Raw genomic sequence first — 20,997 nt, 5'->3', positions numbered from 1 at the left:
GGGCAGCTATTGGCTACTGGCTATGAACTTCCTTATTCGAGTCCAGTCGTACGTCATCACGTTCGAATCCGTCGGAGTTTAGTGTGATTGTGTGTGGCCAAGTCCGCTCAGTCGAAAAGTCCATCAGAACTCTGTCGGAACTCCGGCAGAACTCCGGCAGAACTCCTTCGGAAGTCTGTCGGACATAAGTTCTCTCGTGTGTACGGGGCTTTAGGCACTGCAAGCCGTGGAAGAAAAACAAACGAAAAAAATTCTGAGAAGCAATTAGAGGACACTCTTCACTCTGCAGCTATTTCTTGGAACGGTCTCTTTAATAATAGCCCAGGAATGGACAGTATTGAGACACCATAAGACCCCTTTCACACTGAGGCACTTGAAAACTGCCCAAAAAACATTGTAATAATCGTTTTTGAGATGCTTTTTTAAGCACTCCAAAAATGCTGCTTGCAGGACTTTTTTCACTGCCCCGCCAGCGCACTGTATGAAAGCATGCATGGAAATGAATGGGAAGCAGTTCTCAGGAGCTATTTTAGCGCAAAAGCACCTGAAAAGCGCCTCAGTGTGAAAGGGGTCTTAGTATTAGTGCACAAGGGCTAACAGCAGCAACAATCACCCAGGTCCCACACTCAGGTCTGTACTCACAAGGTCCCTGAATACTTGAATAGACTGGAATAAGGCAACAAGTTCTGCATTTTTGGAGGAGGAGGAGGAAAAGATGCTCCCCATACCCAGTATTAAGCTGTATAAACACGAATGCATTTTTTTTTAATGTTTTTTATTGTAAGAATGTTTTGAGATCAGTCATTCGTTTTTATATAATTATTTATGGGTCAAATTGTTCGTTTTCGACTGCAGCGATGAGACAATTTGAAGGAGTAGGATGGAAAGGTTTTCTCGAATGTACGAATTTCTGACAGTGTATATGGTTTTTGTTTGGTAAAGTCCATTAACTGTAACTCTTAACTCTAAAGCAAACACAATCTTGAACTACTTTCAAATGACATTCAAGTGTACTGGGATATTCCTACAAAATTTGCTACAAATTTTTGTTGGAATTTTCATTTGAATACCCAGCTTTAGATATATCCCTATCTATTTGGTGGGCATATAAGCTGTAAGGGAGCAAACAGGGTGAATATGAGCCATGGAGAGGGGACATTAAGGTCAACCTAATACTTTGCACTGTAACCATGGGTTCAAGTGCATGTAAATTTTCTTTTGGTCTGTTAACCACTTCCCGCCTGGTCAATAGCACATTGACATCCGGGAAGTGGTTCTGTTATCCGGACTGGGCGTCATATGACGTCCTTCAGGATAACATGCCGCCGCACGCTCATGGGGGCACGCATCGCGGTGATCGGTGGAGCAGTGTGTCAGTCTGACACATCGCTACACTGATCTCGGTAAAGAGCCTCCGGCCCATCATCAGTGCCCCTCAGTGCCACCTCATCAGTACCACCTCATTGGTGCCATCTCATCGGTGCCCATCAGTGCCAACTTATCAGTGCCCGTCAGTGCAGCCATATCAGTGGCCATCATTGAAGAAGAAAACGTACTTATTTACAAAAATTTTTAACAGAAACAAAGAAAAACTTGTTTTTTTTCAAAATTTTCAGTCTTTTTTAATTTGTTGTGCAAAAAATAAAAATCACAGAGGTAATCAAATACCACCAAAAGAAAGCTCTATTTGTGAGAACAAAATGATAACAAATTTGTTTGGGTACAGTGTAGCATGACCGTGCAACTGTCATTCAAATTGCTACAGCGGTGAAATCTGAAAATTAGCTTGGGCAGGAAGGTGTCTAAGTGCCCGGTATTGAAGTGAAAGGAAGGAAGTTCACCTTTCCAGAAAAAAATATTAAATGTACATACGAAAAAGTGGGAAAATAATACTTTCCCATAAAAGCAAGAGGACTTTAAAGGATGTGACATTGACATTGAGGTAAGCACAAGAAAACATTAATCTAAAATATTTTATTTGTACAAAGATCCATAAAAACACATAATGGAATATGGTGAATAATACCTTGAACAACATATGTCAAACTGCCAACATCGATACTTAGATCCAAAAAAACTTGAAGATTTTTGGTGCTTGGAGAATTCCGATGCGTTTCGCAGAGCTACGATTCTGCTTCTTCAAGGTGACTACATGCATCTAGATTTACCCATCAAATTAAAAAAAACAGCATTATAGTCACAGTTACAAAGATTTTCAACTTATTTTTAACATTTCTCAAAAGCAGATATAGCAACATTAGTGCTCACCAATTACAGAACATCAACTGTATATAGCTTCCAAACAAGGGGAACAACGCATCATCCGACTAAACGGTCAGCAGTGTCAGAGCTTCTGGCCTAATCTGGTAGACATTGGATCACATTCAAGGTGAAATAGGGTAGGCATTAAAAGGTAAAAACCTTTTGATGCCCACCCTATTCCGCCTTGGATGTGACCCAATGACTTTTTTGTGTTTTACAGTGAGGATATGGGCAATTGAACTGGAAAGTCACTTTCTGCTGTAAGACCCTGAAAAATAGTGAGATAAAATGAATGACACTAATTAAGATGATTATGTGAATCATTTCCTTTGTCTTACCATCTGATGTCTTTTTTTTCATCAGGTCGAATTCTAGACAACAGTACAAAAGATCTAAAGTTTACTTTTACTAACCTTACGCCTTTCACAACCTACGATGCATATATCAGTGGAGAAACAAGTGCAGGTGTTGGGCCCAGAGCCAACATATCTGTTTTCACTCCAGCTGAAGGTAATGTGCTTTTTATTTCACAGTTTATAATTTGCTACTTAAATATATAACTTGCAGGAATATACAGTTGCCAAAGGAAGTCTTTAAACCTGTAAACCCTTTGGAATTACGTGGATTTCTGCATGAATGGCTAACATGTGGCCTGATTTTCAACTAAGCACAAGATTTGACAAAAACAATCTACTTTACCTAATAACACAGACATAAGTGATGTCTTCATTGAACACATAGAGGGAGATTTACTAAGACTGCTGCACACAGAATCTGGTGGGGTTCTGCATGGTAGCCAATCAGATTCTAACTTCAGTTTGTTCAATTACGCTTTGACAATACAACCTTTAAGCTGATTGGTTACTATGCTCAGCTGCACCAGATTCTGTGTGCACCAGTTTCAATAAATCTCCCCTATTGTTTAACCCCCCTGGCGGTATTCCCGAGTCTGGCTCGGGGTGAAAATTCAGTACCATCAGCGGTAACCCCGAGCCAGACTCGTGATCGCATCGCTGGATCCAGGATGACCTTACGTACCTTATCCCCTGGATCCAGCGATGTCCCGCCGCACTGCGAGCGGCTCGTCCTCTGCTCGATGTATCACATCGCCGGGCTCCGTTCCCTGCGAGCGTTGCGGCGCACGGGGACGGAGAGCGGCGCCAAATTCAAAAAGTAAAACACACACATTACATACAGTATAATGTAATCTTACAGATTACATTACTGTATGTAATTATTTCACATCTCCTTTGTCCCTAGTGGTTTCTCCAGTGTCCTGCATGCAGTTTTATAATATAAAAACTGTTCTTTATGCATGGAAACTGGAGATTGTCCATAGCAACCAAAACTGTCCCTTTACAGCAAAAGAGGTTTTAGACCAGCTAGAAAACAGCGATAATAAATTAGAATCACTCGCAGAATTGAGGGATAGTGATTTGTGCGTCATCAAATACTGAAAAGTAATGACAGTGACAATTCTGCAACTGAGCAAATTTCAGTGTTTTTGATTTGATTACATTATTGAATCATTTTTATTATTGTTATATTATTATTTGGTATAATTATTTATAGTTATTTATTATATTATAATTTATGATTACATTTTTCAAACTTTATCATACCCGGGTTTGGACAGATTTAAGTGAGTTATTCCTAAGAATTACAGGACTACAATATAAAACGCCAAATTTTCATGCAAATTAATGGTACCGCTTTCAGCACCTAACATTTAAACCGCCAGGGAGGTTAAACAGCGAGTCCATAAAATGTATGGAACTCTGTACTGGAATTAAGAATCTTTGATAAGCTAATTTTTGCACCAAACATATTTGTGTAACTGCAGATCAGGCTTGCAGAATGCTTAGGTGGAATTTCTTATATGAACAACAGTCTTCAGGTCACTCCACAGTATCTGAACCAAGCTGAGGTCTGGATTTGGATTTATCCTTTGCAGAATATAAAATTTCACCTGGCTAAGCATTTATGTTGTTGATTGACATTGATTGATACCTTTATGTTTTAGATCATTGCTTTGCTGAATTGCCTACATTTTCCTAACTGTCAGGAGATATAGGTCTTCCTGAAGACATTTCCCTGTAAAATGTATGATATTCATTGTTTTTTCTATGATGGCAAGTTCTCTGACCTTTAGCCCAGGTTCAGACTGACAGAGGGAATGGAATCGTGTGAGTTCAGCTGAACTTGCACAATTTCATTCCCGCATGTCAGTCCCAACTTCAGGGGCGATTTCAGAGACATCTGTGTGGGTTGGTGCACAGATGTCTATGCAAATCGCACCCGAAGTCGGCAAATGTTGTACAGAAACCACTTTTGGGAATCAGTGCCGCTCCGTAGATGCGGCATCACACCGATTCGGACATGGCCATTGCATGCATTGGCATGCGATTTGACTTGCCAAATCGCTCCAATGTGAACCTAGGCTCAAGGTAGCTTTGAATCTACAAAGCGTCTCAGTGGGGTGAGAGTTTGAGGTTAGTAGTGATATTTTTCCTCCAGACATAAGGATTCTGTTATAAAAAAGAGCAGCAGAATGGCCATACCATGGGCACACACACCCACCCACAGTCACTCACTCACTCACTCAATCACTCAAAAACACAAGAAAGCATATTTTAAAGGAATAAAAAAAAAAGAGGCCAGGAGCCAGGAGAACAAGACATGCCTTGTCCCCAGCCATGGATTCTTTCTGCACTCGTAAGCAGAGAGTACTTCATAAGACACTGCAAGAGTTGTAAAATGCAGGCCACAATGTGGATTCATACTACAGCCTTTATCAACCTTTTTAACACAGAGGAACCCTTGAAGTAACTTTCTATATCTACAGGGCATGACACATTAGTGTGATGGCCAGTGAGAGGAATACTCCTTACGCTTGTGAACATTGTAAAAAATAATACCCTTACAGATAGCTAATAGGATCAGTGGTGTAAGTGGGAACTTATCTGAGATGCAGAAATTGCTCATTGCTCAAGGAACTCCTAGGAACTTCTGGAGGAACCCTAGGGTTCCCTGTGTAGTGCCCTCCTACCTAAGTGCTAGAGTGAGCGTGTATTGTTTTTGGTTTCTCTGCCTAACAGGGAGACAGCTAGGTAAATGTATGTGCTGTTGGCTTAACAGAGAGCTGTGATTATTTGGTAGAATCTGCTTAGTGTGCCCTGGTGCTGCTCATGCTGTCTTGGTGGTTTCACACTGGTCCAATAGTAACGAGACATATTGGACAGTGGGTGGAAACCTGGCAGGGGAGAGCATGAATGTATATACAACCCTGGCCAATTAGAAGGGGATGCGCCCCAAGGAATGCTGGGTACCTGTATTTAAATCTAAAGAGCACATGGGCTCATGGTCCAGTCTCCCTCTGAGAGAGGTCCAGGTGGGGAGGGGGCTACTGTTTCTCCCCAGCTTAGGCTGCCATGCGTATCTGTGATACGAGACAGGATCCTTGGACATCCTCCCTCAGTCAGCTTGCAAAAGAACCCTGGGTTGTAGCTTCAATGTTTCAGGCCCTCAGGTCAACCTGAGGGCCTGAAACATTGAAGCTACAACCCAGGGTTCTTTTGCAAGCTGACTGAGGGAGGATGTCCAAGGATCTGTCTCGTATCACAGATACGCAAGGGATGATGTCCAAGGATTCTGTCTCGTATCACAAAGGAAGATGGCCTGTGGCCAGGGCCATGTGAGAACAGACCCCCTAAAGGTATCCCTGAGACAGTGCATGTTGCTGAAATCCCCTTCTTGGTCCTAGAAGTCAGCATACTGGGTGTGTGAGCTAAAGGGGACACTGGCTAGTGTCTTGAAGAGACAAAGTCCACTGAGTTCCTCACCTAGTGAATAGTCAATTTAGAGTATCCTACTTATCCCCTTCTCCTATCCAAGTTCTCCAAATAAAACATAAAAACATATCCCCTATATTAGAGTGTGTATACCTGGCTGTGTGAAGATATTATGTAACTGGCTGTGTATTAATCAGTGGGAGACCCGGGCACAAATATTCCAGCAGCTCCTGCAGGGGTAGTGTTACACATGAAACCCTGGTTGAGAAACCCTGTACTAAAGTGTCCAGTGGAGTGTGGATACCGGTATATGCTCTTCATTTTAATGTGTGTTCAGCATTTCTGCCAAGAAGTTCAACTTGTACATTCATACATATGCAAAATAATAATAATAATACATGAAAAAGTGAAAATACATGTAACTCATATAACTCATATATATAAATAAAAACCATGCATTAAGGACATAATAAATAAAGATGAAAAAAGATTAGTGAATTTATAATGTGCCCGAAAATCCAATTAATACAGTCTTCCCTCGACTGCTGTGTAAATAAACAGACAGTGAAAAGCCACCTGGTGATATCCTGCCAAAAGAGAGTAGCTCATCATCTTTGACCACCCTATAAAAGGATGGTCAAATATCGCTAATACTTCCCTCCTGGCAGCCGTTACTTCATATACAGGCAAACCGCCTGCAACCTCCTCATCTTACAATCCAATCCACATGAGCATATATATATATATATATATATATATATATATATATATATATATATACACAAAAACAGACTTGCAACAGTAAAGTACTAAAAAACACTTTATTAAACAATTGTTAAATCATATTCACAAAAACAGGGTATACATAGGCATATTAACATCCAGCTAAAAATTACTCCACTGCAAACACATGCTCCAACAGTTCAGTATCTCGACATCTACAAGCGTGGCGACGTCACAAGTCCCCGTCCTAGTCATCGTCACAATGACTTCCTCAGGGGTTAGCCTTAATGCAAAAAATTTGAATATTTACTTCAATTATCCAATCATGTGAAAAAAAAATGATTTAATCTGCACACGTTTAAATAATTGAAGTGAATATTCACTAAATGTATTATGTGAAGATTACCAATTGCCTTAAAAGCATTGTGGATCAGGGGGTGTTTTGCAAACCTAAGATGCGTTATGGTGTTTTTCCTTGCTAGTGGTTTCTTTGGTAGTACTCTGTCATGCCAATTAGTTTTGGAAGATTGCCACTGCATGGGATCAGTGGCGTAGTGTGGGTTGTCAGCACCCAGGGCAAGGCAAATAATTTGTGCCCCCTAACGCGTGGACTTTTAGCACTCAATGTGTCCCTTCGCTTAGTACAGTATAAAACCCCTTACCCCCTATGTCACAGATCAGCTGCGGACCACCATACTAAATTACACCGCCCATCATACTACACAGCCCACCATACTACACTGTTGTCTCTCTATCCCTCCCCCCCACCCTGGGCCAGTAACACGACTCTCACTCACCTTCTTCTTGTCCACAGTCCTGGCTATCCGGAGGATAGGAGGAGGAGAAGAGTCTCCTCAGAAGACAGCGGCCGCAGTGGCTCACATTTCTGCTTGTCTCCCCCACACTCTGGCTGCTGCCATGTTCAGTGTCCAGTGCACTGTGATTGGGTGTATGGGAGTCATGTGCAGAGGCGGGACTTCAGGAGCCCTGCGTCTCACATGACCCCCATATGCCCAATCACAGGGCGCCAGACACTGAACATGGTGGCCAGAGCGAGGGGGACACAGGAATGTAAATTAGGAGGAGGCAGCCAGTAGTGACACATACTGGCGCCCCCCTAAATGTCGCCCCCGGGGCCACGGCACCCCCTGCAACCCTCCACGCTATGCCACTGCTTGGGAGACTACCAACAGTACTGCATTGTGCAGGCAGTTTTTCCTGTGTGTAGTTCAATGCTAGTCTACATTTGTAGCCATTTCTAGATATCTTTATGCACTATTCTTCTTAGAAAGTCATCACCTGTTTTTTTGATAGCAGCATGGCTCACATGAGCAAAGCTTTGCTGAAAAGAGCACTGAGGAACACAGCTTAAAAAGGGAGCGCTCATTCTCCTTTGTGGAGCTGGCATGGCTTCTGTACTCAAAGGTTATATGTCATAAAAAAAAGTTTCTCTGTGGTAGACAGGGTATTCATATGGATAAAGAAATGTTTTATCCTCATACAATAAAATCTACTCTGTCTACAGCCAAGAACTGGGTTTGTTTTATGACATACAGTATAAACTGTGATTATAGATGTGAAGCCGGATCCACATAGGAAATATGAATGCTTACTTTTCAAGCTTTGTTTTCCTTTACTTCTTGACTTCAACCACTTTATAGCTCTTTGATGTTATTGAGAAATTTCTCTATGCAGCAAACATGTAATAAGTATTTTATTGCCCCTCCTTTTTACTCCTATTATTCCTGGGAAAAAAAAAAAACATAATTTCTGTAACTTAAGTTTACCTTTACTATAGGACAAGAAACCTGTGATCTACACTTCTAACCTTATTTATTGAAAGACCTAAAGACAATTATCTTCTTTTAAAGTAACATTATCTTAGAGGTTCACATCCTTTTCCATCAAGAACCTTGAATTTCTTAACCATTTCTTAAATGACTGTGTAATATTTTGCACGTCACGTTACAATCTTCATTTATTATTATATAATGTAAGTTAAATAAATATCAGACCAAATTTAGGGACCATTCTCACCTAGCTAATCCTTAACCAAAGATATTTTCCTCTATCTACTTACTGTCTGTCCATATTTTTTTCAGTAACCATCTGTAATCCTATCAAACAGCAGACAAATTATTAAGCAGAAGCTCTGCTGACTTCCACCATCCAATCATCTACAAACAAAATGCTGTTTTTTAAAATTTTCCTTGCACTTGATTGGGTATTCTTTGCAAAGTGAAGCTTTTCCTCATTTACTAAGGTCTGGAGCAACTGCGCTTGTAGAGTGGAACTGCACTTTGCAAAGTCCACAGTCTATTTGCCTTTAGTAAATCAACCCATAGTCTTTCTCTTGGTCGCTTTAAAGCTGATTTACAGCAGCAATTCTCATTAAATCCACATGGTGGCAGTACATACCAGTAAATTTCATTCCTTTAGTGTTGCCTTGGTCTGACTTTAGTGTGGTAGCTTCAGGAATCTTCCATGCTGGAAAACTACATTATGGCATATTTACAAATGCATTTTGGAATACTTGCAAAAGACTAAAAATGTACTTGGTTTTAACTTTGCACTTTTTTTTTTAATATAAAAGTGGATGCTACTGTACATATACTGCTTATACACTGTACAATGTATAATGAATATGTATGTAAGATTAATATATGTTCAATGTACATAGCTGGTAGTACACATATGAAAGATAAGTAAACTTGTTATTCAAAATTAAACCCCAACCGTAGCCCAAATATTTTTATATTTTTATAGTGTTTAATAGAGTGGATTGCTTTATTCTCTCCTAAAGTGTTATGCCCCATACACATGGTCGGAAATTCCAATGGAAAAAGTCTGAGTTTGAGAGCTGGATCTAAAACTTTTCGACAACAAAATCCGATCTGACTTTTTCTGATTGTGTGTAGAGAATTCCAACGCACAAAGTGGCACGTATGCTCTGAAAACATTTGGAGACGAAAGCTATTGGCCTCTAAGTAGTCCCGTCGTACGTCTTGTACGTCTTGTACTTCACCTCGTTCCGAACTTTCCGCCAACTTTGTGCGACCGTGTGTATGCAAAACAAGTTTCGGCCAAAATCCGTTGGAAAAAATCCAACGGATTTTGTTGTCGGAATGTCTGACTGTGTGTATGGGGCATTAGCGTTTTCAGCCTGTCAAATCGTGTCTGTCACAGTCACATTAGGAACCTAATTAATTATGATTAGGTTTGCTGTCTGGGAAAATTATAAATTCATCTCAACATTGTAGATTTGGTTCTAAATTCAGTTCTGAAATGTAGAACTGAGCAATCTACAATGTGCGAGTGTACTAAAGATGTGCTAAAATCTGTACTAAGTGCATAATTATGTGCACATATTGGAAAATATGCGTCTATGATTATTTGCACAGCTCTTCAACCACTTGTTTACAGGTCAATGTTTTCCTTTTCTGTTCACATGGTAAAATCTGATCCCCCCCCAAGAAATTACTGTATTCCCCCCAAAAAGTATATATTTTTTGAAAGCAGAAACCCTGGAAAATAAAATGGTGGCAGTTGCAAAAAATATCCTGTACAATATGTGGGCAGTTATTGCAATGTATTTTCAGGAAACATACACTAAAATGAATTTTAGTGCAAATAAACACAACATTATCCCAATTTTTTTATAAAATGTAAAAGATGGGATTGCATCATGTAAACAGATACTTAGCATGTCAAACCTTAAAATAAAGCACACCTGTGGAATCGCAAAAAAAGATAATACTCAAAATTCTGCTTTAATAAAAGCCCTTGCAGGTCACCCGTTTACAGTTAGCTCTGAACAATGTCTCTAGAATTATTGGTCTCACTGTGACATTCGCAACAATAACTCCTCACACATGTAGCACAATTGATGCTACATACACATGCCTGTGTGTGTGTGTGGATGAGTACATTTTTTTTACTTTTGTTATAATTTCATTCATTTTATACTATTTTTTTTACACTGTTTCATTTTGTTTACTTTATTGCCATTACAAGGGGACTAAGGTGCCCCCTAGGTGATAGCATGGGCAAGTGGCAGGTACTCTTGCCCTCCTATCCTGCCCTCCATTGCAATTATTCTAACAAAGATCACATTTAAAAACCTGTATCCTTGGCTACACTAGCTGAGGAAATACAGATGTGACCCTAGAAGTGACATAATATACACTGCTTCTGGGTCATAAGTCGCGGGATCAGGAAATTAGTAGCAGGAGGGAACAAGATGTTCCTACTGCAATAACCAGGGAAGCAGTTTTCCATGTTCCCAGGCTCCCAAGTGGAACAAGAGCACCTGAGAACCATCAGCGGGGAAGAGAGGGGCATCAGGGAACCGGGGCACCACTTTGAGAACCCTATAAAAGTGACATTTATGAACATACTTTGATGTGGTCAAAGTCAGCGGGGTTCTATCTGCATTGTTAAGTTAAAAACATGAACAGGCCTGATTTATTAATTGACAATGTATTGTCACCAAAATGACATAACACACATCTGTGATCTGTGATGGATCTCCCTTCCCTTCCTGTACCATACCAGCTTTTCAACATTGAGGCAGTAGGTTGTAAAGCTCCCCCCCCCCCCCCAAGCAAAGTTCCCCTTGTCCCAATGTTGCTAGGCAAGGGCTTCTTACCCACCTCCCTGTGCCTCTTAAAGGAGATGGAGGTAATATTAAAATGGAGGGGGCTTATAACTGGATTAAGCCCCCTCCATTTTATTGGGGGTGACCAGATATCTGCCCCACACCAGTGGAATAAATACATGAGTACATCAGTATCCCTTACATGTTCCCACAAAGAGTTAAAAGTAGAAAAAAAACACTATGACAAAAATATTTTATTATATAAAATACAAATAAATACTGTACCTAGCTTTAAAATAAATATTAATTATGTTGCAAGAAATAAATTTAGTGTCAGTCATAGGGGTTGATTTACTAAAACTGGAGAGTGCAACATCTGGCGCAGCTGTGCATGGTAGCCAATCGGCTTCTAACTTCAGCTTGGTTAATTAACCTCCCTGGCAGTATGATTATGTCAGAAAGTGCTACATTGTTTCGCATGGAAATTTGGCGTTTTACATTGTAGGCCTGTAATTCTTAGGAATAACTCACTTAAATCTGTCTAGTAGACATCCCGGGTATGATTAAGTTTGAAACACGAAATCCTAAATTCTAATATAATAAATAACTATAAATAATTATAACAAATAATAATATAATAATAATACAATTTATTCAATAATGTAATCGAATCAAATACACTGAAATTTGCTCAGTTGCAGAATTGTCGCTGTCGTTACTTTCAGTGTTTGATGATGAATTTCCCCACGAATCAATACCGCTCAATTCTGCAAGTGATTCTTATTTTCTTTCACTGTTTTCTAGCTGGTCTAAAACCGATTTTGACGTAAAGGGGCGCTTTTTGGTTGCTATGGACAATCTCAAATTTCCAGGCAGAAAGAACAGTATATATAATATAAAACTGCATGCAGGTCACTGGACAAAGCATTAGGGACAAAAGGGATGTGAAATGATTTGATACACTAATGTAATCTGTAAGATTACAGTGTACTGTATGTGTTTTGTTTTTTTGCACTCTTTGAATTTGCCGCTGGGCTCCGCTCCCATGCATCGCGACTCTTGCAGGGAATGGAGCCCAGCACACAGTACATCGGGTGGAGGACACAGTCTGTGGAAACAGCGAGAGGACATCGCAGGATCCTGGGGACAACGTAAGTAGCTATCCCGGGATACTGCGATGCAATCCTGAGTGTGGCTCGGGCTTTTGGTAATGAAAATTTACCCCGAGCCACACTTGGGAATACCGCCAGGGAGATTAAGCTTTGACAAAAAAAAAACTGGAAGCTGATTGGTTTCTATGCACAGCTGCACAAGATTTAGCATTTTCCAGCTTTGGTGAATCAACCCTATAGCGTCTAGTAATGTATCCATCAATCAAGTCGTCCATCGGTGTAAATCCATCAATTAGGATGATGCATCTCTGCCAATCTGTACATGATGAAATCTTGACACTAAATGACAGATTGCACTATAGGTAACCAGTAACAACAGAGTGAGGGTACTCAGTCCCTGTCCTGGCCCACTAAACACCCCTGTTATCCCCCCTCCCCCCCCCCCCCATTTACCTACGTTCTAATCCTAGATCAGGATTAGAGTTTAGATAACCAACATGGCTTTCTCTGATTGCTGTATCCTAATTATAAATATATGACTACATTAATTACTAGATGGGTTCCTGGTGACCAGTGTGTTGTGATAAACCATATAAAATTGTTGTGAAAACCATAACTCTGCAGAAAGGGGCCCTGTGTCTATTACTATTTAAAAAGATAACAAAAGTTATTTTAAACTGAAATTCCCCATTGGGAGATTACATCCAACTTTGTGTCCATGTAATATCCATACAAGAAATGGTGTGCGTGGACACTGCCCAATAAAAAAGGACATTACCCAGCAATAAAATTATTGTCAGGAATTTTAACCTGTAACAAATGCTCACTAAGGAATGACATGTACAAGTGCTAAGCAACTCAGCAGGCCCAAAAGATCCATAAGCTGTTGAAACAACAATAAAAGTAGAAAAAAATGCACAATGGGGGTTGATTTACTAAAATTAGAGAGTGCAAAATATGTACACACAAAATACAATCAGCTTCCAGGTTTTAGGCTGGGTTCACACTATTGCAAATTGGATGTGGATTTCTCCACATCCAAGTCGCATGTCAGGAGATTGTGACCGGCTCTCAATGGAGACGGTTCACACATCTCCAGAGCGGCTCCGGAGCAAATTGCACAGAAATCCTGTGCATCTTTTGGTCTGTTTCAGGTCTGAATTCAGGCATTTTGGACCAAAATCGACCCAAAATGGTGAACAGGGACACCTTGGACCCCTGCTGTGAGCGACTCCATGCCTTATTGTCAAAGCTTGATCAAACAAGCTGAAGTTAGGAGCTGAATGGTTTTTATGCAGCGCTGCAACAGTTTTTGCACTGTCTAGTGTTAGCAAATAAATCCCAGTGTGATACATTCATCACAATGCTTTTTTCACTTTGAAGGGTGATACACATGATCAGAGAATCGCACAAAAAAAATACAGATTTTAAATCGATTGTACGATACTCTGATCATGAGTACACAGCTTTCATTCAAAATTTTCCAGGACTTGTATGATGCCAGATCATACGATTTTTGTTTAATCAGTACAGTTTTTGTATGAAAATACAATACATATACACTACAACACATGACATCACTCCTGAATTTTAATTTTGTCCTACGAGAATTTTCAAACATAGTAAATTGTTAATTTTTCGATATGGAGACTAGCATGCAAAAAAAAATGGACGATCGTTTGTCCAATAATCTCAATAATCTCACATGTACTAGGCTTGGGGGCCCGTTCACACTGTGTGTAGTTAAAGGTTTTTTCTTTTTAAATAACAAACATGTTATACTTACCACCAGGGGCGGACTGACCATTGGGCCACTCGGGCACTGCCCGAGGGCCCCATGACACTAGGGGGCCCCATCAGGGTTGCCAGCCTCAGTAAAACCAGGGACAGTATGTAAAAATGTGTGTTTTTTGTCTCTAAAATGTCCCTTACCGACATCCTTTTGGTCTAAAAAGCCCAAGATTATAGCTGCCCCACCTCTCCAGTACCTTCTCAGTCAATAGAAACATGTCTGTGTATACTGTGTGTGTGTTTGTGTATACTGTGTGGCCCCATAATCTCTGATTGCCTGGGGGCCCCATAATCTCCTATTGCCTGGGGGCCCCATGAGTGGTCAGTCCGCCCCTGCTTACCACCACTGTGCAGTTCGTTTTGCACAGAGTGACCCCGATCCTCAACTTCTGGGGTCCCCCAGCGGCACTGGTAGCTCCTCCCCGCATCGGGTTTCCATGTTGGAGAAAGCTCTCCTAAGGTGGACACCTGCGCGGGTGCGCTCCTGAGCCCTGCATCTGTGTACATTCACATGCAGGACTTGTCCCTGCCCCCTGGCGCCCGCGTCATTGGATTTGATTGACAGCAGCAGGAGTCAATTGCTGCTCTGCCATCAATCTATCCAATCAAGAGCCGAGACAACGAGCAGAGAGAAAGAGTGCATCTCCGCTGAGGGAACGAATGGGCTCAGGTGAGTAAAGCCTAGGGGCCAGGGGGTCGGTCAGTGCCAGAAGTTTTTTTCATAGGATGCATTAAGGGGAAAAAACATGAAGGTTTACAACACCTTTAATGTAATTTTTTCTGCACCAGATCAATGCCAGTTATCACTACAGTACAAAGTAAACAATAGTTTTCTATATCCCCTGTTTACACGGCTGGTGTGATGTGCCATGTCAAAAAATGCAGACATGCTACATTTTTTCACAGCACATCAGATCACTGCGAGTCACCACAACACAACGCACCGAGACTTGAGCAAAGTGTACATTTTTACAATCCCAATATAGTTTTAAAAAAAGTACATCACACCACCCCCACACCACCCCCACACCACTCAGCAAAATTGATTCTTTTTTAGCATGTGGGTAGTGTGAACGGGCCTTACTGTTTTATTACAGATGGCTTTAATGATATCAGTAAACACTTCATGCAGTTTTGTTACTAATTGATGCAAAAATTCATAAGAGCAGCTAAACGAAGAAACACTAGGGAAAGCCACATTTATATTTTAGGCACACCACCACTTCACGTTCATATATTCAGAAGGTAGATCATACACACCATAATGAAAGAGACTTCGGAGTAATTTCGCCATATATATGCTGTAGCCATGCGTGTATACATCCGCTGGCAGCATGGGTGCGTGGTAAACATTGTGAAGCTCTAAATTGGTTGTGCGCCAGTGTGCATGCAAAAGTTTTAGTAAATTAAAGCCAGTTGCAGAACAGTCCCATTGACTTGAATGAACAAGTTTGACAGGTGGTGCTGCCTGTCACCCAGACAAGCCATAATAAATTTACTGTGGCTGCAACACAAATCATTGTGGCATGTGTACAGTCTCCTCCAGCTGTATGCAATGTTTTAGGTGGGTAGTGGGGGTTGGTAAAACCGTGACTCAGCTGTCCATTTTTACAGCTCCCTTGCCACCAGTGTAAAAGATACCTAAGTGGGGCTTCTGACATAGGATCATATATAATGTACACTAAAGATGCACCCGGAATATTGCCGTATCGGCTGTTTCAGCAGAGCCTGTTCGACATTTGGTCCATGTGTACTGCAGCCTGTCCAACAGAAGCCGGACAAACAACCGGCTTCTGTCGAATGGGCATGCCAGGAAAACATCTGCTTATCGACATCCAATGGCCAATAGTTGCGAGTGCTACCTGGTGCGCTCTGGCAGGGGGGCAGTCAGAACACCATAGTTCAGTAAGGAGATTGCTGTACTAACATCGGGTAGTTAGTACCGTGAGCTACTCCCGATTTGTGTACGGTGTGTACCAGGCTTAAATCTTCTGTGCATTTGCTAAGCTAAGAGGAAATTCCCTTACAAGGCAAACAATTCCCTTGCATGGCGAACAGCTTATTTGTCTTTAGTAAATCAACCTCTAAATGGTTCTCTACACTGTTTGAACTTAGACCAAAATTCCTAGATATCCTTTACAGACATCTTAAACAGTCTTAATCAAACAACCTTTTTGATTGCTATTTTAAGAAACCTTCGTACTAGTTGAGATTGACCCTCAGCTGAGAAATTCTGACCCAAATTAAATTGGTCTACGTGTGCTTTTAAGACTACATTGAAAGTTAAGCTTGCTATACACTAGTAGACTTCAGAATGAACATTCCTACAAAAAATCTCAGTAGGTTTGGTTACTTGATCAACGCTGTTCCTAAGCACTTCAAAATCGAATTTACATTTAGCAATCAATTTTGTAATGAACTTTCCAAAACAAAAATCACATACATTTCATTGATTCAAGGAAAATTTTCCATGCTTCGCCTTCAAATTTTCTCAAGAGTGCGGTTGAAAATGAACATCAACTTGACCCCACTAATGATTAGAAAATAGAATGGTTTCATACACAATTTTACTAGGTAATGCTTTAAGCTGCCCAAGTAGTACTTTGAAAAGCTATTGCCTCTATTTTCACTTTCTAGGTGTTAATTATGTCAACAAGTCTTTATCTGTAGCACGGATGAAATCTGCCCAGTAAAGCCTTCGTAGTCACCTTTGTGTTGCTTCTGTTGTACATATGAATTCAATTCACTTGAGCATGAGAACAGCAAATGTAGTTTGAGCCCTCGCGTAGACTTGTTAGTCTGAGGTGTTCTCCACAGGCTTTGAGATGCTTATCAGGATAAGCTAACACAGCAGTGTGATATCATCCTTTGTACGCTATTGTGGTGATTAGCATCAACACTTTTATTTCCCCTGCCAAGGATTGGGGCTGACCATGACACATCATTAAGTGTTTGGTGCAGGAGGGTACACTAGCACTCTAAGGAAGGTTTACATATTCAAAAACAACCTGTATCCAGCCTGGGTTTAGGCTTTCTCTACTTATGATCTCCTAATTGAGTGTCAGTGGTCTTTGTATAGTCATAATACAAATAAAAGAGCAACTAATTGTCCTGATTAAGAGCTGTGAATTGATATCCTTTGTTTTCTCCTGTCTTTTTGATGGTAAAAGTTGAAAGGCTTCTTTTTGTTTGTGTGGGATTCTTGGGAGGGTGCAATGAATCAAGTTACAAGCAAGCAACAAAAATCGCCTATCATTTATGTTGCATTAGAAAATTGCGTCTTACATTATTCTTCTTTTTAAATTTGGCATGTATTATGCTCATATATATATATATATATATATATATATATATATATATATATATATATATATATATATATATATATATATATATATACAGGCATACCCCACTTTTAAGTACACAATGGGGTTTATTCACTAAAGTTGGAAAGTGTAAAATCATGCTCACTTTTACATAGAAACCAATGAGCTTCTAACCACAGATTGCTCATTGGTTTCTATGCATGAGTGAGCCTAATTTTGCACTTTCCAGCTTTAGTAAATAAACCCCAATGTGTACTTAAAAATGGGGTATGCCTGTATATCTATCTATCTATCTATCTATCTATCTATCTATCTATCTATCTATCTATCTATCTATCTATCTATCTATCTATATATATATATATATATATATATATGTGTGTGTGTGTGTGTGTGTGTGTATATAAATAAATATATATATATATATATATATATATATATATATATAGATAGATAGATAGATAGATAGATAGATAGATAGATAGAAACCAATGAGCAATATATATATATGTGTGTGTGTGTGTATGTATATAAATATATATATATATATATATATATATATATATATATATATATATATATATATATATATATATATATATATATATATATATATATATATATATATATATATATATATATATATATATATCACTGCTGAAAAATACAGCTATAATTGCTCTACATAAATAACAAATTTTGCATACAGAGACCCCTGTCACTCTACATTGCCAAGTGTGGGGCTTTTTTTTAAATTGTATTGATTAAAGTAGAAAACCCCTTTATTAATAAAAAAAAAATAGGTTGTTATTTGTAGATTTTTATTTTATTATACCTGTGTGCAGCTCATATATTGTTGTATTAAAAAGAGCCTGTATACTTCTAGATTAGTCTCACATTTGAAAAATACAGCTCTAGTTACACTACAACATTCAAATGCTTTTCAGGACAAATACTCTTGGCAGTTCACATTGTCTGCTAAATATAGGATTTTTTTAATTTTATTTATTATCGTGAAAACCTTTTAATGTTTGAAAAAAACTAGCTGCTATTTTTCGCACCAGAACATCTCGAACAGTCAAAAAGTTTTAGCGAACATGCGTTCAAAAGTCCTAATTTTACAGGGTTATATGCAAGTTATTGCCATAAAAAGTGTATGGGGATCCAGGTACTACCCTAGGGGACATGTATTAATCAAAATAAAAAATTGGTGTGGGGTCCCCTCCCAAAATCCATACCAGGCCCTTATCCGAGCATGCAGCCTGGCAGGTCAGGAAAGGGGGGGGTGAGCGAGCGCCCCCCCTCCTGAACCATACCAGGCCACATGCCCTTAACATGGTGTGTGGGTTATTTGGGGCAGAGAGACACAGTGCCCCCCCCCACCCTAAAGCACCTTGTCCCCATGTTGATGGGGACAAGGATCTCTTCCTGACAACCCTGGGCTCTGGTTGTTGGGGCCTGTGGATGGTGGGCTTATCGGTATCTGGAAGCCCTGTTTAACAAGGGTGCCCCCAGATCCCGACTCCCCCATCTGAATGCGTATTAGGTATCTCTTTCAAGATCAGCAGGTGACGGCGGCGTGATTGACAGTGGATTACATTGAGGGACATTTATTTTATTTTTTTAAATAAAGGAGTCGTGCAAAAATGTTTACTGTGTTTCTTACTTTTTGGCTCATGTAAACAATGAATTTGCCTTTTAAAGCTATCTTAACAGTTTTGTTGGATGGATAAATAAAGAGTTTCAGAGAGGTTGAAATACTTTTCTTTGAGGAAATGCTGCTTCAAGCACCCATTAGTGCTGACCAGATCACATGCTTGGAATCCTAGGCTCTTGGTCATGTTATCTTTGTTAAAGGGTAAGGTTAGGCTTTTGGTTGTTGGCCAGCCCAGCACTATTGAGAATCTTCAGCTTTTTTTCCAGAAAATATAACAATGGCAGCCCTGTGTTGTCGCACCTTATCATTCCCGTAGAAAGATTGCACTTGAGTATACAGTAGGTGGAACCCTGAATATGTTATGTGGGGAAAGGGGGGAGGGGGTCATATGGAGCATAGTGGTGATGGTGGTACCTAAGCACCATGCAAAAACAAAATTGCAGATGAGATCTCCACAACCTCTTTTCACCATCTCATTTCTTCTCTTTAAGTGTAGCCTAATAACATTACAACTAACAGAAACTGATATCAATGTTAGTATACAGACATACCCCACTTTTAAGTACACAGTGGAATTTATTTACTAAAGCTGAAAAGTGCAAAATCAGGCTCACTTCTGCATAGAAACCAATGAGCTTCTAACCCTAGTTTGTTCAATTAAGCTTTAGTAATAAAACCTGGAAGCTCATTGGTTTCTATGCAGAAATTAGCCTGATTTTGCACTTTCCAGCTTTAGTAAATAAACCCCATTGTGTACTTAAAAGTGGGGTATGCCTGTATATACTATAGTCTCAGGATCCGGTTAGGGTAGTTGCACTGTATACTTTACATGGAAAGCTTTAAAAATATATGAAATAAGATTAATCTATTTAGTGTTAGTAGCAGGACTGCTTTTAAATCTTTTTTTTTTGTTTTTCTCTCTTCCATTGAAGCACCCAGCGCTGTATCTGATTTAAATGCCAAAGAGGTGGAAGCCAATTTTATAACTGTTAGCTGGCGACGGCCATCACAGCCAAATGGCATCATCACACAGTACAGAGTCAGAGCTTTTGTTAAGGAAACGGGAATGGCCATTGAGAATACAATTCTCACAGGAAAATATAAGGTACTCTGCTAGACTTTGAAATCTGTGTTTATCTTTTGCATTGAACAATTAGTAATCACTTATTGCTTTGCAGGTGTTTTGACACGTTGCTTGATCTACAAGTTCTCGGTGGGATTAAAAAGAGCTTCATCTTCTTTCTTTTACACCTACTGAGTGCAGCTCAACACCTACAAGTGTTTCCTGTTATTGTCTCCAATTAAAGGAGTGCTGAAGAGAGTGTTGTGTTTGGGAGACAAATGTAGAAAAAAGGAAGGGAAAAGCCACCTAGTACAGCCCAGTATTAGTTTTGTAGTAGTGTACTGTAGACTGGGAGTGGGACATAAGACATTATGCCAAGTAATGCAACCACACATATATATATATATATATATATATATATATATATATATATATATATATATATATATATATATATATATATACACACATATATATATATATATATATATATATATATATATATATATATATATATATATATATATATATATATATATATATATATATATATATATATATATATATATACTAGTACTGTATGTGGATGACAACAAACTGTGATATTTGTAGAGCAGAGCAGCCAACCTTTCATATCATATGGGTGTATGGATCTCAGCACAATAAGTTCTGAGC

The 20,997-nt window shown here is 39.5% G+C and overlaps 1 protein-coding gene across 4 annotated transcripts in view; it reads left to right on the top strand.

Moving 5' to 3' along the window:
* Positions 1-20,997, top strand: part of PTPRQ (protein tyrosine phosphatase receptor type Q) — a 429,454-nt gene that overhangs the window by 163,872 nt on the left and 244,585 nt on the right. For all 4 annotated transcript variants that reach the window (XM_077471954.1, XM_077471952.1, XM_077471951.1 and 1 more), the window contains exons 17-18: positions 2,626-2,772; positions 20,192-20,364. In XM_077471954.1, the coding sequence (XP_077328080.1) occupies positions 2,626-2,772; positions 20,192-20,364 (320 nt within the window). The remainder of the gene's footprint in view (positions 1-2,625; positions 2,773-20,191; positions 20,365-20,997) is intronic.

Source organism: Lithobates pipiens, unplaced genomic scaffold (assembly GCF_037356315.1).
Source record: "Lithobates pipiens isolate NorthernLeopardFrog02 unplaced genomic scaffold, aLitPip1_a1.2 Scaffold_8, whole genome shotgun sequence".
Classification (NCBI taxonomy): domain Eukaryota; kingdom Metazoa; phylum Chordata; class Amphibia; order Anura; family Ranidae; genus Lithobates; species Lithobates pipiens.
The sequence above is the reverse complement of the archived record's forward strand: the minus strand, read 5'-3'. Positions and strand labels throughout refer to the sequence as shown.